This window comes from Stegodyphus dumicola, chromosome 10 (genome assembly GCF_044657685.1).
Source record: "Stegodyphus dumicola isolate Sdum_Otavi_A_Nest chromosome 10, ASM4465768v1".
Classification (NCBI taxonomy): domain Eukaryota; kingdom Metazoa; phylum Arthropoda; class Arachnida; order Araneae; family Eresidae; genus Stegodyphus; species Stegodyphus dumicola.
The window spans coordinates 62,445,276-62,473,165 of NC_140777.1; the positions used below are offsets into that span (position 1 = coordinate 62,445,276).

Sequence of the window (27,890 nt, forward strand, 5' to 3'; positions counted from 1 at the left end):
CATCTCATTGCATCAATAATTGTCAACATAAATTAGAAAACTACAAAAATAATGGTCTTTATAATTTTGCTCATGAAATCCGAAATCGATCAAAATGATGGGTCCCGTAAATCTAGTGTTTATAACAATAGGATTAATTCAAACACTTACCAAAATATCTACAACAGTATGAATCTATAGATATAAAAAAAAATAATTTGAATTTTGAAAAAATCACTTCATTGCACTGCCAAAGACCAAATGTATGTGTACAAAATTTGAAGTTGATAGCTTATCAAAAAGTAGGCTACAATTCAATGACAAAATTCCACTCACAATGAAACAACATGAGTGGACACAATAAAAGCTTATAAAAGACAGGACATTTCTGTGAGAAATCTATGAGGTTTTCACACTACATGGTGATACCTTTCCCAAGGAACTCCAAACTGCCTTTAATTCAATTTATAATGTAAATTCAGGTTATTGAACTATTTGCAATTCAATTGTAAAACATACTGGCATTTATTTGGATATTCAGCTGAGTGGATAAACTTAGTAGCGTACCATTTATTGATGTAAAACAAAATTAAATACAAATATTAACTGCCTGTTTGAATCTTCATATAAAAATCTACAAATATCTACTGTGGATTAAGACAACTCACATCAAATAAAATTTAATAAAAAAAATTAAGATAGCAAAATTAATAAAATGTAATAAGAAAAAAGTGCAATCTAGATGAAATAAATTTAATAATAAGAAATATTTTTCTGAAAATCATTAGAGGTGGTGAAATGGAAATAGAATAATTTAAATTTTATTTATTCATGAGAAACATTTTACTTAGCAAAGGCTAAAAATTAAAAAACAGGAGATTCAATCATCTACCAAGAGATCAAGAAAAGTGATGAAAAACCAGAAGTCTCCCTGTAAAAGGCAGAAAGGCAAGCTGTGCAATATATAAAATTGCTCTGTAACTTTGCTTCATCAAAACACTGTCTCCATGCACATTTTGCTAATATAAAATCTATAGAGGCTAATTAAAATGATAATCAATACCTTGTTTTACTTGCAGATCATCTTTTAACAGAGTAATATAGTACTGGCATTCAGGATTAGCATAATGAGGTCGAGGCACCATGAGTATTTCCTATAAAGAGAAAAAAATTTATAAAAAAGAACTGAAAGGGTTGAGATTTTTACAGTCACCGAAAAAGACACAGAAATTTTCAACAGAGATGGCACAGGTGGAACAGCAAAATATTATAGGATATTAGATGAATATGCATTTAGACTAACATGGGAACGTTATATATCTTCTGTACATTTAAAAAGCAAAAAAGTATGTAACTCTATAAAAATACTTATAATGTTTTTATTTAGACATACTGTGAATTAAATACATCTTTACTTCAATCAATACATCTTTACTTCAATCACATCAGTTGCTTTTAAATAGTAGTTTAGTTTTCTAAAGAAAAAACAGATTAAATAGGAAATAATATTTAGTGCTTTTCTGAATGGAAACAGATGCAAATGAAAACTGAAACAATGATCGCGTTTCGAGACTATCAGCCCTTTTAGGCCAATAACACTAATAGATAGCTATATTGCAAAAGAAATAAAAAGATTCCAAATTTGTCAATTTGTGGTTATATTAAAAGCATTCTGATAACTATTCACAATGAACCAGAAAATATTTCTTGACAAAATTACAATAATAAATACTTAGTGTAGTATAATATTAATTAGTAAAAAACATTCATAAGTGACTTTGAAAAAATTTTTCATTTGCCAATAAATACAATTAAAATAAAGAAAATAACTCAAATTTTCCCACATACTGCATTTAGTTACAGTTGTGGACTTTTTCTTAAAATGTCCAGCAAATTTATTAAACTATGACGGAAGAGTATTTCAATTTGTTTGGAAAATATTATGTTTGGAATAACATTATTTAAACATTAATTTTTTCCAAACATAATTATTAATTATTCCAAACATTATGTTTGGAAAATTAATATATTTTATAGCATGGAAGAATAAGTTGAAAATTTTTTATGACTTTTATTCAGAAGTTATGATTCTCCAGTAAAATCACAAACACAGCAATAATTAATATGATTTTGTCAAAAACATTAAAAACAATAAAAATAAATAATAGAAAAGGGATATACTGTTTTATAGCATTATAAAATAATAGAGAAAGGACTTGGTTTGACTTGGTTGATTATGAAAAGCACATGATAGCTATCTGCCTAGGAAGAGAAGATGCCTTTAAGGAGGGTTTTCTAATAGGAACTGGCTCATTTTCATATTACACATAGAAGAAAACCACGAAAATGCCTACACAGCTCGCCCATTTGCTGTGATTTTAATCAAGGTTGAACTACCAATATACAGTGTTGCCCAGCCGGTATAGTGATTAGTGACACCGACTACCATACCAATGGACCGGGGTTTGAATCCCTAAAAAAGCAAGGATATTTATAAGCATATAGTGTCTTGGTGGCCGGGGAGTATTCAAAATACATGACGAGCCAAAAATCCTCTCGAAAGGTTGGTGATCGGGAAAGAAGGCTGGAAGACCCTCAGACTGCCCTTGGAATATTCTCCCTTAAAACTAGAGTGGAATTGCCCAGTTAGTAGGGCAAGGCTATATCCTGTATGAGCAATAGTGAAATTCTGGCAGCCCAACGACTTCTACTTGTACCAATATTTTCTGATGTAACCATTCAGCCACAGATGAGTCAACATTAAAAAGGACAGTGGAATTGTATCATATTCACAAAATGACCAGTTTGGCTTGACACATATTTACAGATTATTGAAGACGTTAAGGCAACAAGAATCAACACAATATTAAGCCAATTCTTGTTGCCTTAACACCTCCAACAATCACAACTCGACATATTATTTTAACACAGGTGTATAGATTAAAAAGCACTTTTATAGAATTTCAATCCTTGTCCTGGTGACCATCATGAGAAAAGAAGAAGGTATCCCAAATAAATAACAAATATAAATTAAAAGGTTAGGTTAAATTAGGTTAATTGAAACATGGCAAAACTATATGGGCTATTTGCCTAAGAGGAGCGATGCCTTCTTGGGAGATTTTCTAAGGAAAGCAGGTTTGTATTCACATTACACATAGAGAAAGCCATAAAAACCAAACATGTAGCCAACATTCACCTGGGATCAAACCCAAACTAAGTCAAACTACCAGTATTTAGCAGGTTTACACTCGGCACTGGTGAGGTTATAGATTAAATAGAAAATTTTACTCTATGCAACAGAGAAATATACTAACTTATAATAACCCTTTTCAGCCATTTTTTTCCCAGGGGAAATAAAAAGTGAAATATCTTCGGGTTTTTTTTTTTTTTCCCAAAAGCAAAAAAGTTATTAAACCCTCTTTTTTTCCCCTTTTTAAAAGCAAAATGCCCTGCAGCAAGCTTTACTAAAAAAGTCAATTTTATTTAATTCTTTTTCTCAGTCCAAATTGAGTTGAACATTTGTAAACTGGCATACCATCAAATATACAAATCACATAACTACATTATGCGTAAGAGAGCTTTTTTTTTTTTTTTTTAAATAATAACTCCCTTCCACTAGTATTAATGTTTGACAGTGTGTCAGAAGAATTTAGAATACTTTTATAAGCTTATGACTGAATTTTAATCTTTTAGCAATAACATAGGTTCACTAAATGATAAGAACTAATAAGAGGGAATTGCACTTCAAATACTCACACATATTCCCTCATTACCTTAGAGAAGAACGTATCAAGTTGCCCAGACAGGATAGTGGCTAGTGACGCTGACTGCCAATATGAAGGCCTAGGTTTGAATCCCAGAGAAGGCATGGATATTTGTAAATCTACAGTGCCTGAGCAGCATGGGGCACTCAAAATATATGGTGAGCCGTAAATCTTCTTGACTGACTTGTATGCCAGAGGACGAGGGGTGGAAGTCTCCGGGTTCTTTACTTCAAAATTGGAGTGGAGCAGGGCAAAGATGTACTATCACCTATATGGTGCTCAAGGCTGATGCCAATGGCAAAAGCAATCTTGTACTCCTTGCCATGATATAATTTGTGGGCTTGTTCAGATTAGGTCCAAAAAGTGAGATCAGAAATAACAACAAAAGTATGCAGTATGCCACGTAGCATATACTGCATATACTTATGCAGCATAGCAACAGAAGTGTAAATAAAAATTTTTACAAATTTTATATACCAATTATTTATTGTGTCTGACACACTTACTAAATATTTGAAAAAGAAATCTCAACTCTACTATTTGAGGAAATCCGAATTCCCAAAATTTTTAGAGAAACTTTTAAAGAATTTGACTGAATTTCACAACAACGTACATTTAGCAGGAGTTGTAATAAGAATACATCAAGGTTAATATGATAAAATAGGCCAATAAGTTTCTTTACAAACAAATAAAACCATAAAGCAACAAATGTACCTTTGACAATTCTATTCCACTGCACTGCTCACACAAATATTTTTCGACTTTGCCATCAACACCAATGCAATCACAATGCTGCCATACCTGAAAAAATTTCATTTAATCACAAAACTAAGTTTTAAATACATTTAATTTATTAACATAATTCTTAATACTTTAATCCATAATTTATTTTTGCTTTATAAATTTATAATTCAATTATTATATTATTATTTTACAATTTATACCCTCTTTAGCCATATGGCAAGCAAAAATAAAAATAATACATACAAAACATTTTTCACACTGAATCATGAGACCTTCATCTTTGTAAATATTGCAAATACACCTGATGACTTCATCATCTTCATCTGTTTTGTTTCCTAAGCATGATGCACAAAATATGCATACATTAGTATACATTATTATACATATATTATACATTGTAAATCATGGATTATCAACAAGAGAAAAAGTTACCATCTGACTTAGAGGATGAAAATATTGATGACATAGATTCTCCAAGGATATCTTCAAACAATATCATAGCATCAGTCTTAGAAGAATCATAAACTTTTCTCAAGAGAGAAATTTTGTGTCCTAAATCTGATGTTCTTCCATAAAAATCCTGGAAAGAGAGAAATATAGCATGTAAAAAATACCTTTTCTTAATCATGTGACAAAACACTGTAAATAATTTGGCTAACTAGAAGGAAAAATTTTAAAGTAATCTACCAATGCACTGCAAAAGGTTTTTGAAAGCCTTCATCATTTACATAAACTAGACAACTTTGTTCCATAACTTTCTTTGTAACTAACGAACGTTTTCAAAAATTCACAGAATGCCTCTGACTGCTTATTCATGAATTTCAGTTAAGATGAAAGGTCACAAACTTTGCTTATCCTGAAATTTTTGCAGACATGCAAATTTCCCCTCTATTTAAAGGTGTACACCATTTTTACCTTATTTAATCAGTGATAAAGCATTTTTTCACAATATTTAAACCTTAAATCATGTTTTAGTCAACAGATGGCACTATGGTCATCCAAATTTTTGTATTTGTTTTTGTTCACCAACTGATTTTGCAAGCACTTCCGTTATTATTATTTTTTTTTTATTCCGAATATGGCTTGCAGGAAGTATTCAGGAAAAAGTGATGGAATATATGTTCCTGATGATATTTCTGATACTGAAAGTGATTTTAATTACTTTGAAGATAGCAATAGCAAAACAGACTGTTGTTTCGTAGACTCATCTCCAGATAGTGATAAATCCGAAAGTGATTTAACAACCATCCAAACTGTTTGGTAATGGTGCAATGTCAAAAATATTATGCCAGCTCCTGCCTCATTTTCTTTTCTAGACAATACAGGAACAACCATGAATCTGACAAATAATGCAACTATTTCAGATTATTCTGAACTATGGAATATAAGTTACGCCTGGAAGCTCCAGTTCTACTCACAACCCTTAGATTGACAGTTCTTCATTTTCAAGCCACTTGCCTCTTAATTCCATAAAACGAGAGGCACGCTGAGATTGTGCTCCCACTGCAACTCACAAAAGCATTTATAAAGAAACACTAACTTAATGCAAAGAGCATGTTATCAAACAAAAAAAAAGAGTCACACTGACAATGTGCTCCCACAGAAACTGACAAAAAATTTGTAAGGTAACACTAACTTAGTATATAGAGCATGTACCTTTGTTGCTTCAAAACAGTGCAACTGACAAACAAATTCACAAAGAAACACTAACTTAGTGCAAAGTGCATGAAGTAGGACTTTCCTTGGAACCTTATTATGCAATGTACACATTAAATTTAATTAATTCCTACCATACCTTATGTAAATATTGAATATTTTCATTAGTACACACACATTACGTTTGTATTTTACACTGCTGGCCATTAAAATTGAAGAAGGAAACAAATAAAAAAAAGAATGAACCATGAAGGAAAGCAAATAAAAAAAAAGATATTTATTGCATATAAACAGTATTGCATGAAGAGACAAAATGATTAAATTTATAAGCATTTTGAAGGTTTACAGGGGTGAAAAATTAGAAGAAACAGTTGCCACAACTAGCAGCTAAACTAGCCCTTACCCCATTGGCCATGAAGTCAAACTGGGCTTGGATGGCAGAAACGGGCAACTCATTCCATGCTGCTTTAAGTCTAAGCCACACTTCATCAACCATATTAACTGGAGAGTGGTGGCGGGCCAGTCTCTCCGCAACCCATAGCCAGATGTTTTAAATGGGTGACAGATCTGGAGACCGTGCAGGGCTCAGGGTAGCAATCGAATACCCTAAGTTTCAAGGAAGGTCAGAACAAGAGGTCCGTGACACTTAGCCGACAGGACACTTAACCGACACCAGTTAGCCAACAGGACATTTAGCCGACATGGACACTCAGCCTACAAGACATTTAGCCAACACGGACACTTAGCCGACAGGTCATTTAGCTGACACGGACAGTTAGCCAACAAGACATTTAGCCGACAAGGACACTTAGCCAACAGGACATTTAGCCGACACGGACAGTTAGTTGACAGGACATTTGGCCGACAGGACGACACGGACAGCTAGCCGACAGGACATTTAGCCAACACGGAGAGTTAGCTGACAAGACATTTGGCCGACGCAGAAAGTTAGCTGTTAGGACATTTAGCTACGGGACACTTACCTGTCAAGACACTTAGTCAACAGGTTACTAAGCCGACAGTGACGTTTAACAGACACGTACCCAAAAATTATTTAAACTATCAATTACAAAATTTCTCGACTACTAAGTTCAATATTTAAGTCACTTTTTTCACCTATCAGTAAAATTCATTTTTCTATTCTTAAAGATCTCACATGTGCTATTAATTATTGTGTTAATTTAGCATTGTTTGATATGTATCGTGCTGTTTGGTGTACATTGGCTAAATTGAAAAAGCGCTCAAATTTCTCGAAAATGAATAAAACAAAACTTTAAAGAATATTTTACTTCTAAATAAACATTATGCACTAGTTTAGGGCTATAAACATTAACCTAAGTAAGTATTTTAAGCGAGAGGCGTAATCAATAAAATGTTACAGAATTTTTATCTCAAGAATGGTGGCATGAACTGCAAATTATAGAGGTCATAAATAATTTATACCTTTGCTTGTCTTAAAAATTCACTTTTTTAAATTGTTTTTAATACCAAAATAAAATATATTTGCTAAACTAACCCTCACCACCATATGTTTCCATAAAATGTATAATTCATGAATAACAATAATTTTTATTGCATTATTCAGATTTCTCATGACAGGGAAAGAAAATTTCCTTAGTGGGAAGAGCCAAACGATTTTGTAAGGGTTTGGTTTTGATTTATTTAATTATGGCAAAGCACACTAGGGTTATCTGCCTATGGGAGGGATGCCTTTGTGGTGGACTTTCTAACGGAAACTGGCTCGTTTACACGTTACACATGGAGAAAACCACGAAAACGCCCATGCAGCCAGCCCGTTCGCGGGATTCGAGCCTCGGACTTAACTACCAGGGCTCAGCGACTTTACCGCTTGGCCACACGATTTAGTAAGGGAAAGAATGTAACATAATGTGATGTGTAAAATAGTAATGAAACATAAAGGTATTAACAATTTGAAAGCATTTGGAAGAGCGAGATTGGAAAATTAATATTATTAAGTAAACAAGAAAAATTATTAATGAAGTGAAAGTGTTCAATAGAACCCAGTTGATTAAATGAAGAAGCTTTATGGATAATTTTTGAAGATCTCACATTAAAATGTAATTAAGTGACCGCCGTACTTAGCTAAAAATATTCGTTTTTCCTTTCGAAATTTCATTCATATTCCCTGACGAGAAATTTCAGCGCTTTATAAAGGGATGCCTTCGTGGAGGACTTTTTAAGGGAAACTGGCTCGTATACACGTTACACATGGGGAAAACCACAATACCACCCATGCAGGCAGCCCGTTCCCGGGATTCGAACCTCAGACCGAACTACCAGTGTTCAGCGACGTTACCGCTCGGCCGCTGGTGGGCTCGTAAGAAAGTGTAGGGACGATCTGGATTACTTTAACACGGAAACCGCTGGCGTTTGTATCACATAACTGTTTTTAATTATTAAATGTGATACGTTGTATAAGTGATGAGATTATGAAAGTCCCAGTTTTTGCAAACAAGATTTAACATATCTCATAAAAGCACTTTTTACTGCATTTTGCGCATTTTTTTCAAGCGTAATTCTTGTATAAATTTCTTTACTTTAGTAAAACGGTAAAAATTTTAAGCGCAAAACTTATGAACTTACTTTTGTGTACAAATAAAGTAAAATTAAAGAATACTGATAGCATATGATGCTTTGAAACAAATAAGGTAAAATTAAACAAGATCTGATAATTTTCTTTGATTTTATGAGCATTTTCAGGCAGTAGTTTTTAAAATTATTATAACATAACAAGACTATCATTTATTTGATTATATAATCATTAATTATTAACATTGCAAGATGATTATTTATTTTAGTAATTCATAAAATTCGGAGCATAAACTTTTTTGAGTGTGATGAGGGGGAAAAAAGGATAAACTCTGGAAGCACTCAGCAATATAATTTTATATTACGCCCAAAGAAGCAGTTTTGTAACATTTTGCGTGTTACCTTTATTTATTAAACATCATGTTCTTCGCAAATAAACCACATAAAATTTAATTCAAGAACAATATCACAAAATATTTGAAAATGACATATCTTTAGAATTTCCGCCCTAGAGATTGTTATTTTCTGTACAGGGTTGCCATTGCTTGCTTTGAACTCATTAAGTTTCTTAATCAAAACTTCGTTAAAGTTACAAATCAAATATATAATAAAATATCAAATGGATTAAAACAAGTTTGAAATTAGGCCGTCCAGGTGAACATGTTCGGGTGGAGGATTACATTATTCAAAATTTTATGATTCTAAATTCTGTTGTTTTTTTCACATTGCGAGAGAAACATACATGCATTCATGTAGATTCTTCATTATTTAATTTCTTTAAATATAATATAGGGCGATAACATTTGGTGGCAACAGTTTGCAAAGTGAAACGGACATTTATAGTGAAACAAAGCAAAATCCCGTTTCGAAACTAATAGCTTTTCTGAGCTGCCGCCCCTTTGGGTTAATAAAATAAATTAGCAATAAACAAGAAAACTTATGCAGAACTAGACATAAATTTAAAAAAAATAATCACTATAAAATACTAGCACAATTAATTATTACAGTTAAATACAATTTTTAACATTAGAATAAATGCATAAAAATTATTAAAGTGTTAATCACTATTATGTATTATGAAATATTATTGAAATAAAACTTCTTTGCAGAATATTATGCTATAATATTCAGATATACGTTTAAAAAAAGCAGTACAAGTAAGAAATTTAAGCAAAAACTTTCAAAAATCCTTTTTTTTTTTTTTTTTTTTTCCCCGATTTTAGTATTTTTCACTTATTTACGCCAATAAAAAGCATAAAAATTTTAAGAGAAAATTGTTTGTTTGAATTTTTCTATTAGTTCAGATTCAAAATTTTTTTTTTAAAGAAGGCGATACAAATTTCCTTACAGCATAGGAAAAGCTAAAAATTATCCAGACCTGAAAGCATATAACAGCTTTATAATTATTTAGAACATTAATTACGCTTGATAAACATGCTAGATTTTTAAAAATCAATCTCAGTTTCAAAAATAAAAATATCTAAAAACTCTAACTTGTGAAATGAAGTGCTATCACCAGCTTTTTCTTGAAAATTATACGCGCTGCAATAGCCAACTATTGTTAAGTTTCAGCAAGTCGTCCCTACTCCTCCGGATGTGGTCAAGATGATAGCCGGCAATACACCAAGGCAAGGGAGAAAACCCATTTGGGTTGGTCTATTTCTTATAAGGCCCATGGATACATATCAAACAATGCTAAATTAACACAATAATTAAAAGTATATATGAGATCTTTAAGAATTGAAAAATGAATTTTACTGATAGTGAAAAAATAACTTAAATTACTTAAATCTCTCTCTATGCTGCGTGGTCAAAGGAAGCCAAAGTAATGGTCACCCTGCTGATAGTTAGTCCACATTGCTGCAAACATGGATGCACCTTAAGAGTTGAGCACCAATTTCCTGACTAATGGTCCATGATGTTGTCGTACGGTTTTGCAAGGCTGACCTCACAATATGTCTGCCCTCTCTGTCATGGGAGGGCATTGAGATCCTGCATGGCATTCAGTACGTACCTCAGCAATCCACTGATTCCATATTCACATGACAGTGGTTGGATGTCGACTGGCGCTACCATGGAACGATAATCTATACTTTCAATAGGCAACAATATTGCCTCTATCAAATTTCAAAACTTGCTGGTAAGCATTTCCTCTTCTTAGTCATGGCATAACACAATATTCTGAGCAAACTCCAACCTCAATAAGCATTTTCCGAATGAGAAATCCATTACACAACTTTTCTTTTATGCAGTTCTTCAGATGTTTCTCCCTCCTGCATTGTCTGAATGTGCTGAAATACTAATCATTTGCATATCCCAACTTCTTCCTTTCATATGATTTTGACATTCATCAGATCATTCCTTCCTGGTGCTGGAATTTTAATGGCCAGCAGTGTATAAAGTAAATCACAATTTAATCAAGATTTATTTTCAAAATTTCTGTCTTTTTCGAAGTACTCTTAAAACTGAGTTTTTTGAAAGCCTGAAAGTTTTTTGTTCTCATGCACAAAAACTATATTGGGGGGGGGAATCTTGGTTTCAAAATTGTGTTATTTATTTCAGATCTCAAATACATGTAGATTTGAAACATGCAATTTTTGAAGCAATTTTGATTTTTAAAAAAAACTGCACAATCAGAGGATTAAGTTTCAAAGAAGCACAGTTTCAAAGTCATTTAACTTTTAGTTCTATCACTCTGTACAATACATTTGCAACTTAAGTATTTGCCTTTCAAACACTCATCTAATTAGTTTTGCTTTTACATTTTGTTTAAAAAAGAAGAGAGAAAGGAAACAGCTTTAAAATACACATCCCTAGTAAATAAGGTCTGTTTAAAATATTTAATTTTCAAGTATATTAAAAAACAATTTTCATAACTCAGTTTCAACAAATACACCAAGACTGATAAATTTAAAATGCATTATATACAGTGAAAAACATAAGACCATTGTTCAACATACATTTTATTGTTTCTCACACTGCTACGACATACAAAATAGGGAATAAAAGTTGAAAGCAGCCAAGTCATAAACTAGCATCTTGTTATTAACGTTGAAATGAATAACGAGAGACAATTTTTACATTCCAATCAATGATCTCTCAACAGTTTCTTAAAAATAATATGAAAAATAGTAATTTAGAATTTAAACTATTCCAGTTAATTTTTCCATTCAAGACTATATATTTTATGAGCCTTTATACAACTGAATTTTTACTAAATTTTTAAAATAAGGAAACACCTTCTTACTTCAGCATTTTCAAACAACCTCAAAAAGTCATCTTCAAATGCTTCCACACTCTTATATTGGCCGGTAATGATGTTCTTCTCTATAGTTGCAAAATCTATTGGGTACTTTATTTTATTATAGTACATAGAATTCCTAAAAAATAAGCCAGAGGGAAATTTATTTTATTCATAATACAATAATTTCAAAATTAAGCAAAATTCAAAAGATACTGATTTGAAAAAAGTTCTATGCATCTTGTGTCTAAAAATGAATAAAATTATTTTTAAAATCAAGGCAAATTCTAAGTATGAGTTTACCAGGCTTCTCTTAGCTCTGTCCTCATTTCAACTAACATTTAATATTTACCCTGTTTACATTTCTACATTACTGTTAAACATTTTTAACACAGTAACATTTAACAATAGCACTAAATAACATAAACAATACTGTACAAACTCAGAAAAGTGCTAAATTATGCATAAGAAAACGTCAATTTTACAAAAAAAAAAAAAAAAAAAAATGTTATATGTCAAGACAGAACAGAAAAAGCCAAACCAACAACCTTGTTTTTGATGAAGTTACATATATTGAAATTTCAATTTATTCAAGCTTTTTCAAATTTAAAACGGATCATATTCTTATCATGCATGAGAACCAAAGAATGGCTAATTTTAAATTAGCACTCATAATTTAAATATCTGTGAGGATTGGGAGAAAATTAAACATGAATTAATATGTTTTAAAGCAATGTGTTAAGATCATTGTAGGAACTGACTATACAAGTTTTCCCAAAAGTTTACGAATACAATACCATCTATTGATTGCAGTCAGAAATTCCATAGTTTATTCTAGATAGTACTCAACTGCATAAGCAAGTACTTTAGCAAATAATTCTAAATACGTCAGCTCTTTTCTCCAAGAAAACAATAATCCAATGCTACATAATCTTCTCCCAGTGCACAACACGGTGTTTTGAAAGTGTAGTTGTATATTGAGACAGTTCATATACAGGCATGTTTATAAAGCCATGAGCTAAAAGGCATATGAATCAACTGTGCTGATTGAAATTCATAGGAGAGAAGCAGAGCTTCAAAGGAGTAATTCATACGATCCCAACTGTCAACAATCCGTAGCAATTTACTATATGCATTTATAAAACCATTATATAGGTTTACATAACATGAAAATATAAATACAGTACTTTAAAGAAAGGGTACATTATTACAATGATGGTGTAAAATATTATTTTAATCTTACCGAGATAGGCATACCATATGCATCAGCTGCAAATGTTATTCACAGCTGGGTGTACCATGAATAAATCCCCGTTTAAAAATTGAGGCTAAGGATAGGTGTATCACGTATGAACTATTACGACAGAACATTTAATTGGTACAGTCAAAAGTCGTTAATCCAGAATCATCTATAATCCGGACCTCAAAGCTACAAACTTTCTGCGCATGCGTGACACATGAGCATAACACCTTTACGCATGCGCATATGCATTCATGCATGTGCATAATACCTTTACACATGCACGTTTAATGTATAACGGATGGTATAAGCTAAGCTAAAATTATCTAATTATCTATTTCAGTTAATCTTGAAGATTGCGTTGTTCCTTAATCTCCGAATTGGATCTGGCTTATTACTTTTTGCAGACTGTCAAAACAATTTTATAAAAGTAAGCTTGAACTTTCGATTATGTCAAAAAGAATTTCCGATTTTGGAGCTGCCAAAGGATCTACAAAGCGAAAGCATGTTTCGATGTCCATCAAACAAAAAGTGGAATTCCTGCAAAAAATGGATAAAGGCATATCCTTTGTTTCTCTAACCATTCCGAAATCTGTTTATCAATTTCACGCTGCTCAGCGGGGCAGGGGGAACATCATGGTGTGCAATGAACTGGAAGTTGATCTGTCGGCACTATCCTTATCTTCAGGGCAGTTTTCATCTCTATGTACTCTGATATGATTTAAATCAAACTCCTTGTCATTATAAATATCAAGAAAACACATCAAATAGTTTTCTGGTTGCAATTTTCTAATTTGGACTATGTGTAATATATGCTTTATGCATGCGCGCATTGAAAGAAATGTTTAAACAAATAAATATTAATTTTTTTTTTTTTTTTTTTTTTTTTTTTTTTTTGTAAATTTTGATACTCTTTAGATCAGAATTGCTCTTTATTTAATAAATTACGCTTTCATATTTTTAATTTTATAATTTCTGCATGCCACTAGATTTAAATTGATGATCTATAATCCAGAAAAACCGATAATCCGGAATTGCCGAAGTCCCGACGAGTCCGGATTAAAGACTTTTAACTGTACTTCCTTTATTCTTCCAGTAGATTTAATTTGTGACGAAACCGAAGTAAATATTGAATCTGATGTTCCAAACATTTTCAGAGATAAGGTGCAACGATTAGTTTCAAGTTATGTAACGTGTAAAGCTAAAACAACAAATAACATAGAAATGAACCTTTCGGTAAAAGATAATGAACCTATATTTCATCAGCCTCATAGAATGCCATTTTCAGAAAAAAGAATTGTTGAAGCTCAGGTAGCTGAATGGTTAGTACAGGGAATAGTAGAACCTAGTTCTTCAGAATATTGTAGCCCAGTTGTAATCGTTAAAAAAAAAAAAAGATGGAACACCTCGTTTATGCATTGATTATAGGAGATTGAATAAAGTAATAGTAAACAACAAGTTTCCACTTCCATTAATTGAAGATATTCTAGATTGGTTACAGGGATCACATGTGTTTAGTACGATTGATCTTAAAAATGTGTTTTTCCATGTTGACATAAGCAAGGACGGAGTATTTCATCTCAATGTACTCCGTCTTTGATATGATTTAAATCAAATTCCTCGTCATTATAAATATCACGAATACACATCAAATAGTTTTCTGGTTGCAATGTTCGAATTTCGACTACGTGTAATGTATGTTTTACGCATGCGCGCGTTGAAAGAAATGTTTAATAAAGTAAACAAATAAATATTAAACTTTTTTTTGTAAATTTTGATACCCTTTAGATCATAATTACTCTTTATTTCATAAATTACGGTTTCATATTTTTAACTTTATAATTTCTGCATGCCATCTTACCAGATTTAAATTGATGATCTATAATCCGGAAAAACCGATAATCCCGAAGTCCCAACGAGTCCAGATTAAAGACTTTTGATTGTATTTTTCACTGCCACTAGATGCAGCTCAATGCTTGGTATGGTGGAATTTATAATGATTCCAGAATGTATTCTATAGCAGAATTTTTTTTATTTTTTGTGCCGGAATTGTGGGGATTAGTAATGTAAATAAATAGAGCAGGCTATCAATTGGATCAGCTGATAGAAACACATACACTGTTCTGGGTGCTTTTGAATGTTTTTATTTTTGTCAATATGGGGGTAGTTCTATCTATGGTTGTATGTTCTATAGTTTTTAGAGGTTTCATTTATTCCTCTTGAAGCTTGGTTAGTCGTAATACAATACTTTGTGTATCATTTAGCAAAATACTTTTTTATAATTCAAATTTCAATTTATAATTTGTAAAACAAAAACAATATTCAATAGATGAGGAGCATACACATAAAATGAATGAGTCATTTTCTGACACAAATGGCAGCGACAATATTTCTAAAGAATTGGAAAGAAATTATAACGATTCTAATATGATCTGACAATAATTTCCAACACTAGTCATGATGATGAAATTTCTTACAGAAACTGTCGTGATAATAATTCTAAAACGGACATACTACCAGAATACAGATATTATAGCATGCATGCCTTCTACATTTTAGGACAAGCACCTTAGTTCATACATTTTGAACTGAAACTATCTTTTGAACTTTTGAACTTATCTAACTTTTGAACAGAACACTATCCCTGATTGAAATTTCTGATTTTGTAAGAAACCATTGACCACAGTAGTTACCCCATCTCCTTCAAAATCGGTAAATTTTCAGATGTGACAACAAAGGAATGAAAGTATTTTTGATAATTTTGATATGAATAATAAAAAAGACTAATCTATGTTTTGAATTATTACTTCTTTTTTGTTGTTTACATGCTTTTTTTAATGAAAGAGGTTTTTCAATATTTTTTATTTTTATTAATACAATATACAGTACAAAGTCTGTAATCCGGAAGTCTATTATCTGGAATGATCTATAATCTGGACCTCAAAGCCACAAACTTTTTTTTTGCATGCTTTACGCATTTAATGTTACACATGCGCATTTAATGTTTACTCATGAGCGTTTAGCACAAAAAACGAAGCAATATAAACAACTTATATTGAAAAAAATGTTTAACAAAGTAAACAAATAAATATTAAGCTCTTTTTTTTTTTTTTTTTTTTTTTTGTAAATTTTGATACCCTTTAGATCATAATTGCTCTTTACTTCACAAATTACGGCTTCATATTTTTAATTGTATAATTTCTGCATGCCATCTTACCAGATTTAAATTCATGATCTATAACCCAGAAAAACCCTTAATCCGGAATCGTCGAAGTCCCGACGAATCCGGATTACGGACTTTGTACTGTATAACAAAATCTCATTATTTATATATTTTTCTCCATTTTAGATTTATTTGAGGCAAAATTTTATTATTCTAGAATTATAATTTCATAGAATCTTTAAGAAAAATATACAGTTTTAAAATTAATTTTGATAACTTCATGACTATTCCTCTCATAATGTGTCAAAAACTAGAATAACTTGACAGAAAATTTAATTTATAGAAATTTGTTTCTAAAGTTAGGCTTAGCAGCACAAATTGTATGATCCAACAAGAAAATGCATCCCGTTAGTGCACCATCCGAAGACAAGAAGTTCGGTGAGTAAAGCGCTGATCCTGAAAGGGTTAAACCTTTCCCATATCCAAACTTCTAAATAGTAAATTATGCATTTCACACATCTAAGTAAATGAGTGAAATGCAACATATAGAAAAAATATTCAGAGGAAAAAAATTAACTTGCAATAGAAATCACAATCAATTCACATCAAGAAATAAAAAGAATAAAAAATTTTTTCCATCTTTAAGAGCAACTTTACATGAATGTGGATGATAAAAAAAAAATTTTTTTTTTAAGTAATTTTACACTCATTCAAAGAGCTTACTTTTAATCTATAATAAATCACTGCCAAAATTTAAAAAAAAAAAATGTTACCTTCTTCTCGATGGTAATTGAAAGAATGGACTTGCTAAAGTATTTCCATCATCATCTAAGGAAAAATTTTGTTTTTAAAATCTATTAATCCACTTATCATTTCATACATGCAATATTTTTATGATAATATATATCACCACACTATAAAACACTATAAAAATTACAAAAAATTACAAAAAATTCCCTGAAACAAGAGCGCAACTAAAATAGTCACTCTTTCTCAGAAATATTTTTCTCTAATATTCCAGCAGATTATTAAAACTGTTTTCTTGACTTCAACATAAACATATTTAACTTTTTAGCTTTAATAAAAACATTTTTTTTTAATATGAACAATTTATTTAACACAGAATTTTAAATGGATATTTCAGATAATTATTTTATTCAAAAACCAAAATTTTGGATTTTTTAAGCATTTTAATAAATAATTTATTAAAGGTTACAATCAAAATTAATGGATAGGTTATTTGAATATGACAAAGCATTACAATTAATAGTAAGGAGAAATTGGGTCATATTCATATTACGCATGGGAAAAATCATGAAACCAATTGTACATTTATCCCATATGCTTGGTATCATACAAGTCAAACTCTCAGTATTCAGTAGTCTTAATTACTTGACCACTGGTGCGGCCAAAGTTAATGGTATCAGGTTCTATGTTCCTTCTAACCTTCTTCGGGAACATACAAGGACCTGACTCGGAACAGAGAGCTTACTAAAGCTATGTTCACTAATTGTGGTAAGTAGACAGGATACAGACGAAGGGTATACAAAACCCTTTATTTTTCTCTATATACAATAACTTCCGTACTTCGGAATACACTGACCCTCCAGTCGGGGTCTAACGTAAAACAGTATAAAAATAAAACTAAAATCTAATTTAACTTTAGAATAATACACGTGGAAGATTGGCCTTATAATAACAGGAAGCGTATGTAGCACAGAGACTGTGAACACTACAATACGTTTAATTTATCAAGAGGATTAAAACCTCTGGCCTGGAAGGCAAATAGCAACTGCGTAACTTCTAAGGTAAGCGGCCTGCTTCGAACTCACTGCTTCCTCTCTCTTTTTTGCTTGGCAAAAAGCCACAACTTAAGTACTTGGCGTTCGCCAGACAAACTTTGCATAAAAACCTTCACGCTTACAATTCTGGCCGGAAGTAGAAAATAAGAAGTGATAGTAAAGATTTAAAATAAAATAAACATTAGTAAAACTTAAGATCCTTACATACTTCCCGCCAGAGTTAATTAGTTTGAAACTGAGATCTAAAACGACCTTGTTGAAAACTTTTAGCTCTAGAATCTAACGCGAGGCCAACCTTTTATAACCATAACTTAGCTAGAAACTAGAAAATTTAAAAGAAAGAAATTTGTTACAATAACAGCTCCCAGGATATACAACAATCTTTTTTTTTCATCTGTACTGCATCTAAACAGGAGCTTTATTCAATTCTGGTTCCATCCAGAGATCTGGAAGGAAAACTAGTTTAATGAAATGTTACACAATGACATTGCAAATAACATATAGAATATACTTCTCTTAACATTCTTATTTCATTCATGACTATTTTAATTATCTCTCCCCGTGCTCTCTGACATGTGTTGTAAAAGAACACCAAACACGAATGTGTTTCTGTCTACGTGTGCCACACTTCCTCCTACAATCAAAACACTAACGTGTTAAAATTCAACATAACGAGACCTCTTAACACACCCTACTTTCAACTCTAAACCCTGAGGTACTATTCTAAAAGTGGCTAACTCTAAAGTGTAGCGTCAGAGAGCCTAACTACATCATTCAACCTTTACCACATATTCGCCATGATTTAATCTTTACAGTCACACGAATAACAAATTTTTAACATTACTTTCACTTTTACCATATCACGGTATTTCTTAACATTTAAAATAACAGTTGACATGTATCTAAGAACATATCAACATGCCGTTAATTTTACACATTTGAAAACATACATTAGTAGTACATTGTTAACTTCTATTCTTTTCAAAGCAAGTGCCAATTCTTTCTACATTGAAATAATACTACATTTCAAAAAGTCTTTCAGACTAAAACTTCTTTCTTGCTAGAATGTTTTAAATAAAATTTATACAATAACTTTTTACAATATTTAAGTCTTTACACAACGCTATTATACATCAACTTTAGTTTTACGCACGAGTAATTTAAAAACATAATACGAAAATCGGTCACAACTCATTTCTCGCCCTTTTGGCGATAAAGGTAGACCTCGCATGAGGTAAAACTTCTTGAAATCTGCCACTTGCAGTAAGAATGAAAGATTAACTTAAGTTTGCAAAGTAACATAAAATTTTACTTATCTTTGTAATATTCGGACATCCTTTTCTGGGCCCAGTCTTTAAAGGTACTGCAGATCGTAGCTTGGTTTATCCTCCTTTTTGTATGGGCTCGCCCTTCAGTGCTTTCCTCTGGAAGCTTCCTTTTCTCACCAGTACGGCCACCCTTGAATACTTTCCTTTTCTCCTCTGCTTGTGGTCTTTGCCGTTTGATGGCAGCTGGTCTTGGCGGAACCGGGAAACTTCTGTCGTGATCCTGCTTGGACCTCGTTGTTGGCCGTTCAAATTTTTCTTGTACATTTTCCTCCGCCGCTGATGGCCCTTCCGCAGTTCGGCGACTTTTGCTGCGGAGAGTTCTGTCGGATGAGTAGATCTTCCGTTTTAAAGCCGGGTTATAGTTGCCGTCATTTCTCCTGGTCCTCTTCACATACGTCGTCCTTCTCCCTTCTTCATTCTGGGGGTGTTCGTGAACTCTGTTTTCTGGACGGTGGAACGGCTTCTTTTTCTTGTTACATTCAATTTTTCCGCGGGGCAATTTTCTTTTCACTTGTTTCTGTCTCTCATTGGCTTGCCCTTGTACTTGTCGTTTTCCCACCTCTGGAACTTGTACCTGCGGTGTCTGCCGTGCCGGATCCTGCAAAAGATCTGAAAAGATTTGCATTTTATTACGATCGAAGTAGGGCTTGATTTGATCAATGTTTGCGGAACAGGTTTCACCATTTCTGGCTTTTAACACTACAACAGTGTGAGTTATTTTTTCTATAACATATGGTCCTTCAAATCGTGGAAAAAATTTCGCAGTTTTATCTTCTGGTGCTGAAGAAAGTGAATGCTTAATTTTTAAAACTTCATCCCCTACTTTATAAGTTACTCCCCGTCGTTTCAAATCATAATATAATTTCTGTTTTCTTTGTGCTACTTCCGCATTCTTCTTTGCTTCCTTAATTAGTTTTTCTATATCACCCATTTTAAATTCTGGGGCTCTTTGTTGCACATAAAATAGTTTATCTAACGGTGTTATAATCTTTCTGCCTAGAAATAACTCAGCAGGAGTTTTGCCCGTTGTATCATGTTTTGCGGTCCTAAGGGTGAAAGCAAATTCATTGACATAGTTATCCCAGCTTTTATGAAAATTTTTAACATAACTACGGATAATTTTCACTATATTTCTGTTGACCAGTTCCGCTATATTTGATTGCGGCCGATACGGGACCATTTTTAAATGACGTATGCCCAGTTTTTGGCACATGTCTTCAAATATATTACTTACAAATTGAGGACCATTATCCGATATAACTTTTAGGGGCGCCCCGTATTTTAAAATATATTTATTTAAAAGAGAATCGGTAACTAATTTCGCGGAGGCTCGTTTTAAGGGAACAATTTCGGTCCATTTACTAAAATGATCAACCATAACAAGGAGATAGCGACTTTTATTTAACTGACTTTTTGGGAAAGGGCCCAATAAATCGATGCCAATTATTTCATTTGTAAATTCGGATTTAATACTATTTAGAAACTCGGCCGGGCGGAAATTAATATAATTAACGGCTTGACATGTTGGGCAGGACTGGACATACGCCCTTGTTAACTTTTGCAGTTCAGGAAAGTAGACTGCCTCGCGTACGCGTTGGATAGTTTGTCGAATACCAGCATGAGAAGCTAAAGGGCTGTCATGGAGCTCATGCAGGATATTTAATCTAAGACTAGCTGGGATAACAGGTCGAAATTCGTTGTTGGAATTCGTAGTTTTTGTATAGAATAATAGACCATCTATTAGTTCGTAATGGGCCGCCCTATTTCTTATCGCCACAATATCTTGGTGGCTAAAATTTCCAGGATCGTTCAAATACTCATAAATACTTCCAAACTCAGGATCCTTACCCAGTTCGGTTATTACAGTTTCTCGGGAATTTATCGTACACGCTGTCAGCATTGCCATCTTTACGGTATTGCCTTGTTCGTCTATTTTAATCCTTGATAGGGCATCTGCTACAATATTTTCCTTTCCAGGGTATGCTTGATTACCAGGTTATATTCTTGCAGCTTGAGTGCCCATCTTATTAACCTTGGGGATAAATTTTTCCCTGAGTACAATCTAGTTACCGCCGCATGATCAGAGTATACTGTTATCGGCGCCTTTCCAAAATAGACTCGGAACTTTTGCACTGCTAACAGAACTGCAAGTGCCTCTCTCTCGGTCGCGGAATAGTTTCTTTGTGTTTGATTTAAGGTTCGGCTAAAAAATGCCACGGGCTGCTGATTTTGCGAAAGTACCGCTCCTACCGCATAATCCGAAGCATCCGCTGAAATTTCTAAATTTTCATCCTTTTCAGGAAATTTTAACACAGGGGCTTGCGTTAATGCTTGTTTTAATTTTTCGAAAGCACTATTGGCTTCGGCCGTCCACGAGAATCTTGCCTTTTTCCTTTTTAATTTTAACAATGGCTCAGCGATAGCCGCAAAATCTTTTATAAAGGACCTATAATATGAACAAAGTCCTAGAAAAGAAGAGAGCTTCTTTGCCGTGTTTGGAGTCGGATACTTTTGTACAGCGATTATTTTTGATTCATCTGTCTCGATCCCTTTTTGAGATATTTTGTAACCTAAATATTTTAATTCAGGGGCTGCAAATTTGCACTTTTCGACATTAACTTTCAGACCGGCCTCATTTAATAAAGAAAACACCTGTCTTAAATCCTGTATATGTTGGTCGAGATTATCACTAGTAATAATGATATCGTCTAAATAGATAAATGTGGACTTTCCAAGAACAGGTCTTAACACAATGTCCATGCATCGCTGAAATGTTGCCGAGGCGCCTGAAAGGCCAAACGGCATATGCAAAAATGCATAAGTGCCAGACTTGGTTATAAAAGCAGTCTTAGGCACGTCCTCAGGCCTCACCCCTATTTGAAAATAACCAGTCGTTAAGTCTAAAGTCGTCATAAATTTGGTTGATTTTATGTTCCTTAAAATTTCTTCTATGATCGGTAACGGATATACCGGATATTTCGTTATGGAATTTAATTTACGGTAATCAATAGCGAATCTCCATCTTTTTGGATGCTCCAAAGGATAATCATTATTTTTCTTACATAAAACCACCGGGCTAGCATAACTACTTGTGATGGGCGTTATGATCTTTTTACGTAGCATATCGGTAATATGCCATTCTATATTTTTTCCTTATTCTTATCATACCGGTATGGTTTTTGACGAACTGGCAATGCATCTCCGGTGTCAATACTATGGTTAGTAACCTGAGTAAATCCCGGAATATCACTAAATAACGAAGCAAATTCACTTACCACTTGTCAGATTCTATCTTGCTCGTCATTAGGCAGGTTGTCAAGATTTAACCTTGGCGGTTCAACCTTTTCTACACGCACTGGTTTCATTGTCAGCTTAAGGGACGCTTCATTAAAATCCAGTGTAGCTTGTGCGTCTGAAAGAAAGTCTATTCCTAAGATTAAATGTGCTTGCAAATTCTTTACTATAAAAAACATCACCTTTACTTGTTCGTCCTTGATACGGATATACAAAGGTACTTTACCTACGTACTTACATTTTTCTCCTTGCGCCGCTAACACTGTTGTATTATCCGCATTATATATGCAGTATTTGCGAAAATACTTTCTAAAAAAGACTTCTGCCACACAGGAACACTGCGCGCCGGTATCCAGGAGTGTGGTGGCCGGGATATTATTCACCAACACTTCAATCTTCGGAAGAGTCAAATTTTTCACCATTACTGTATTTAACTTGTAGGAAGAGGGGTTTTCGTGGCCTTCGGATTTCCGCACCCTCTCGTCCGCAGAAATCCGTTTTAGTTTAAATTATTTTTCCTTTCCGTGCTTTCCTTCTTTTTCCCCTGGCCTTGAGACTTTTCCTGGGTTGCTATTGAACTGTCGACGTTCGCCGGCTGTTTTTGAATGCTCGGGTTTCCTTGCCCACTGATTCGCTTTTTCTCCGTAGCCATGTGCTTGAGTTTGCTGTAGTCTTGGCGTACCAAATTGGTTTCGCTGTTGATATTGGCGTCTTCTTTCGACGTCCGCCGTTCTTCTACTTTCAAACTGGATTGCTAGCTCAAATAACTTTTCCAGTGTAGTCGGATTTCTTAATTCAATAAAGTCTTGCACTTAGGGCAGTAACCTCGGCAAAATCACTTGAATTATTTCAGGATCCGGACGGTTTCCATACAAGAGCTTGAAAACGTGAATTTTTCTTAAAATAAAGCTCGAGTTTTTCGATTCTTTGTTGATATATACTAAAAAGTTCCGTTTCTAATTTCGCACGATCCCTTACAACAGGGAAGGCTTTTAGTAGGGCAGTCTTGAAATTTTCGTAAGTATAGGTGGGACTTCCTGCTTGACCCAAGAGACTTCTGCCGATACATTTGAACCAGTTAAGCGCTTGGCCCCTCAAAGCGCTGGTAGCTAAGGTAACTTTTTGAAACTCGTGCACGGGGTAGAGCATGAAATGGTCATCCAATTTTTCCAAAAAACTGGTTACCGGTGAGTTTCCATTAAACGTTGCTTCTGGTTTCATCGAAGCGCGCATGGTCTGGACGATGTAACCGAATCCATCCAGGGCGGCAGCTGGCATTTCTGGATTCTGAGCCGTTTCTGCAGGCAGCACAGGTTCTTCTTGAAACTCGGCCATGGTTATTCTTCTTCGTTGGGCGCCACTATCAGGTTCTATGTTCCTTCTAACCTTCTTCGGGAACATACAAGGACCTGACTCGGAACAGAGAGCTTACTAAAGCTATGTTCACTAATTGTGGTAAGTAGACAGGATACAGACGAAGGGTATACAAAACCCTTTATTTTTCTCTATATACAATAACTTCCGTACTTCGGAATACACTGACCCTCCACTCGGGGTCTAACATAAAACAGTATAAAAATAAAACTAAAATCTAATTTAACTTTAGAATAATACACGTGGAAGATTGGCCTTATAATAACAGGAAGCGTATGTAGCACAGAGACTGTGAACACTACAATACGTTTAATTTATCAAGAGGATTAAAACCTCTGGCCTGGAAGGCAAATAGCAACTGCGTAACTTCTAAGGTAAGCGGCCTGCTTCGAACTCACTGCTTCCTCTCTCTTTTTTGCTTGGCAAAAAGCCACAACTTAAGTACTTGGCGTTCGCCAGACAAACTTTGCATAAAAACCTTCACGCTTACAATTCTGGCCGGAAGTAGAAAATAAGAAGTGATAGTAAAGATTTAAAATAAAATAACCGTTAGTAAAACTTAAGATCCTTACAATGGAATCCACATTAAATTTAAATGGAAAAGCCAGATATCATATAAAAAATTGAAGAGAAATCATTACTTTATAATAACCATACTATAACAGAAAAATTATACCTTTACACGAGGTAACTGCAGTAAAGATGTCTTTAAATACTTGTGCTAATTTTGCAGTTCTAGCTAGTTCAGTATTTTCTTCTGCAATTGCTAAACGCCTAAATTTTAAAAATATAAATTAACACAATTAAATTTAACGCAACGTTTCATAAAAAGCTTTATAATGCTGACTAGAAGATTACCTTGTCTTCACAGAACGAGATGTATTTAATGCAGTAAACTGAGTGTGAAATGCTTCTGAAAAAAAGAAATAAGTTTATTTAAAGATACTTTTTTAAAAATAGAACACTTGTGACTGAAATCATTTTATTTAATTTTGGAATAATAAGTATTATTTATTAGTTATACCTTTACTCAATGAATAAAATGTTTAAAAATAAAAGAGTCCTTTTCAAGGCAAAATTACTTCAAACACAACACACAATATGAATATCAATAGCACTGCATATTAACCCTCCAAGCATTATAGGTTAGTTCCTCAAAGTGTCATAAATAAATGGTACTTTCCTGATTATAATTTTAAAATGCTTTCACTTTGTACCTTGATTCCTTTTCTTCCAAAATACATCCAACCCGAAATCAGATATATAAAAGCTGGCAGAAATTTTCATGTATAATGAATACTAAAGGCACCCTTCCATAAGGAATTTTCCATTCATAATGCTGAGAAGGTTAAAGATAATGTATATTTAATTACGAGTATAATTTATTATAATACATAAATATTGTTATATGAGGTGGTATTAAAACTTCTTATACTACTTCTATAATACATCAACAGACAGCATCATGCAGGGAGATAGTCAATAACTATTGCCAGGTTTTTACACAGGTGAAAGACAGCATTCGGTGAAAGTGATCACAGCTGTCACAAAAATTGGCTGTGTAACATATTTCTCTCCTCACTAGTGAGTTCAGGAAGACACAATGCAAACTCAAAAGACACAATTTGATATTTTGCACATACTGCTCATTAGAGTTAAGCTTCCACAGATTTCAACCTCTTCCTATGATTGAAAATCAGCCTAGACAGCATCATTTTGACATCAGTGTGGAAATCCGTTGCAAATCACAGAAAATACTTGCTAGGACTTTCAAGACATATTCCATAAGTGGCAAGAATCCAAGGGACCAACTTCGAAGTTGACAATGCATACACAGAATACACAGGATAAATAAAGTACATTAAAAGCTTGATTACCCACAAAATTCAGGAAATGCCAAATGCCAGATACAGCAAAATTCCTGATAGATAAGCTTATGAATATTGTAAGTCAGATTTTTTTTTAAAAAAAGCTAATTAATGAAAGACAAAAATTTCACTCTAATTTTTTTAAGTTATGTTTTTATCAAAAAATACATTTAAAAATATGCAAGATTAAAATAAACTGCAATTCAAATATAAAGTTGATATAGTATTGTAGGCCTTAACTATATTAAAATAACAAAACCAGAGGTTTCAAATTTGAATTGCACGTTGTCAAATCCATGATCTGAAAAAGCTGACACACAAGTACTCTTTTTAAAGAGAAATTAAATTTTTTTAACAAAATAAAGAATATTTTAATAAGTTTTAAATTTGGCTTGCTAAATATTTATCAAATAAACAACAATAATAATACTGCAAAGAAGAAAATACAAATTTACTTTCTATTTGAAATATGAAGTTTGGTACCTGAGAGACATTTTTGTTGGTTACACTTTGTTCAAATACACTAGTTTCCAAAAATTATGAGAAAATTTAAAAAAAAAAAAAAAAAAAAAAAAAAGAGATGTCTTGTTTAAAAATAAGCCAATCAATATAAGATTTGAATGTATTGTAAAATAAGAATTGCTGAGTAAAACTGCAGTACGCAAATTAGTGGTGCTGGAATCGAAATATATAATCTGCGAAGAGCATAAAATTGCATGTTTCAGAGCAAGCCTGCTTGCAAATTTCACCGATACTCAGATAAGAAATCTCGGTCAGCCAATCTATAACAATGCCCTCAAGGCATCATTTGCCCGAAGAACTGTAATGCAGAGCTATTGAGAAACTAGAGGCAGGACAAAGTTAGACAGAAGTGCCCAGATGGTTGTTTTCAGAGAATATTTATTTACCAAAAGGGACAAAACTTGAAAATAAATAACAACCTAGACTCTCTCTAATGTTTTATATTTTTCTTCAACAGATAACCAAAAATGTATATGCTAGTATGTAATTCATTATAAACTTCCTTATTTCTGACTACAACTTGACATTTGATGGCATCTCAATTTTGATAAAGTTTGCAGCCTTGAAGAAAAATTATTAGGACTTATCTTTATCACAGACTGTAGAGGTTCATTCATTAATCAGGTTCTTTTCTCACAAATTTTGTGTAGAAAAAGGCTATTTGCATATAAATGTGCTCAGATACAAAATGACTATTATTGATGTAAAAATTCGTAACAGAGCTTATTTATTTTTTACAAGTACTAATAAAAGTTAATAAAATTGGCATCTTCAAACAAAATTTGTATCACATTGTAAACTAATTAGCTTCATTAACAGATTTTTTTGTATTTGAAAATAATCCACTACATACTATTTTACAGAAGAAAGGTCTAAAACTTTGAATCATTTTTTTCAAAAGTGATGAGAAAATAGATAAATTGCAGCAAACTCATATCCTTCTTTACAAAAATTAAACCTCAAGCTTTTTGAGAACTAATCAGGATTACATCAGCCTGGCAAATATATTCTAATTGTGTGTGATGTCACCCTTATCCATTATCTGAACCAAATTAAATTATCTGGCGACAGTGTTGGTTTGCCAAAATTCATTTGAGAAAAAACCTCTTTGACATTTATTTAAAGTGTTCAGTTCTAACGATGGACTCTTAAGATAATATAATAAAATACAATGGTCGAAGCTATACATTATATATACTATCTTCTAATAGTATATATAATCCGTAAACAGAATTTGTATAAATGAATCCTACATGAATGCTCTATAATTTGTATAAATGTTCACTGAAGGAACTAAGGCAAAAAGAAACAGCATAATATTCATAAATTTGGAGGACTAGTTTTGAAAATTTAAATGTAGAACCC

At 32.9% G+C, this 27,890-nt stretch overlaps 1 protein-coding gene across 1 annotated transcript in view; it reads right to left on the reverse strand.

Annotated features, from left to right (window-relative positions):
* The window catches only part of ash1 (histone-lysine N-methyltransferase ash1), a 136,254-nt gene that overhangs the window by 39,122 nt on the left and 69,242 nt on the right, over positions 1–27,890 (reverse strand). Inside the window, exons 13-20 of the mRNA XM_085824991.1 lie at positions 24,994–25,048; positions 24,812–24,909; positions 17,111–17,165; positions 11,941–12,073; positions 4,920–5,067; positions 4,731–4,822; positions 4,458–4,544; positions 1,043–1,133 (exon numbers count right to left, since the gene is read on the reverse strand). Of these exons, the coding sequence (XP_085681117.1) occupies positions 1,043–1,133; positions 4,458–4,544; positions 4,731–4,822; positions 4,920–5,067; positions 11,941–12,073; positions 17,111–17,165; positions 24,812–24,909; positions 24,994–25,048 (759 nt within the window). The remainder of the gene's footprint in view (positions 1–1,042; positions 1,134–4,457; positions 4,545–4,730; positions 4,823–4,919; positions 5,068–11,940; positions 12,074–17,110; positions 17,166–24,811; positions 24,910–24,993; positions 25,049–27,890) is intronic.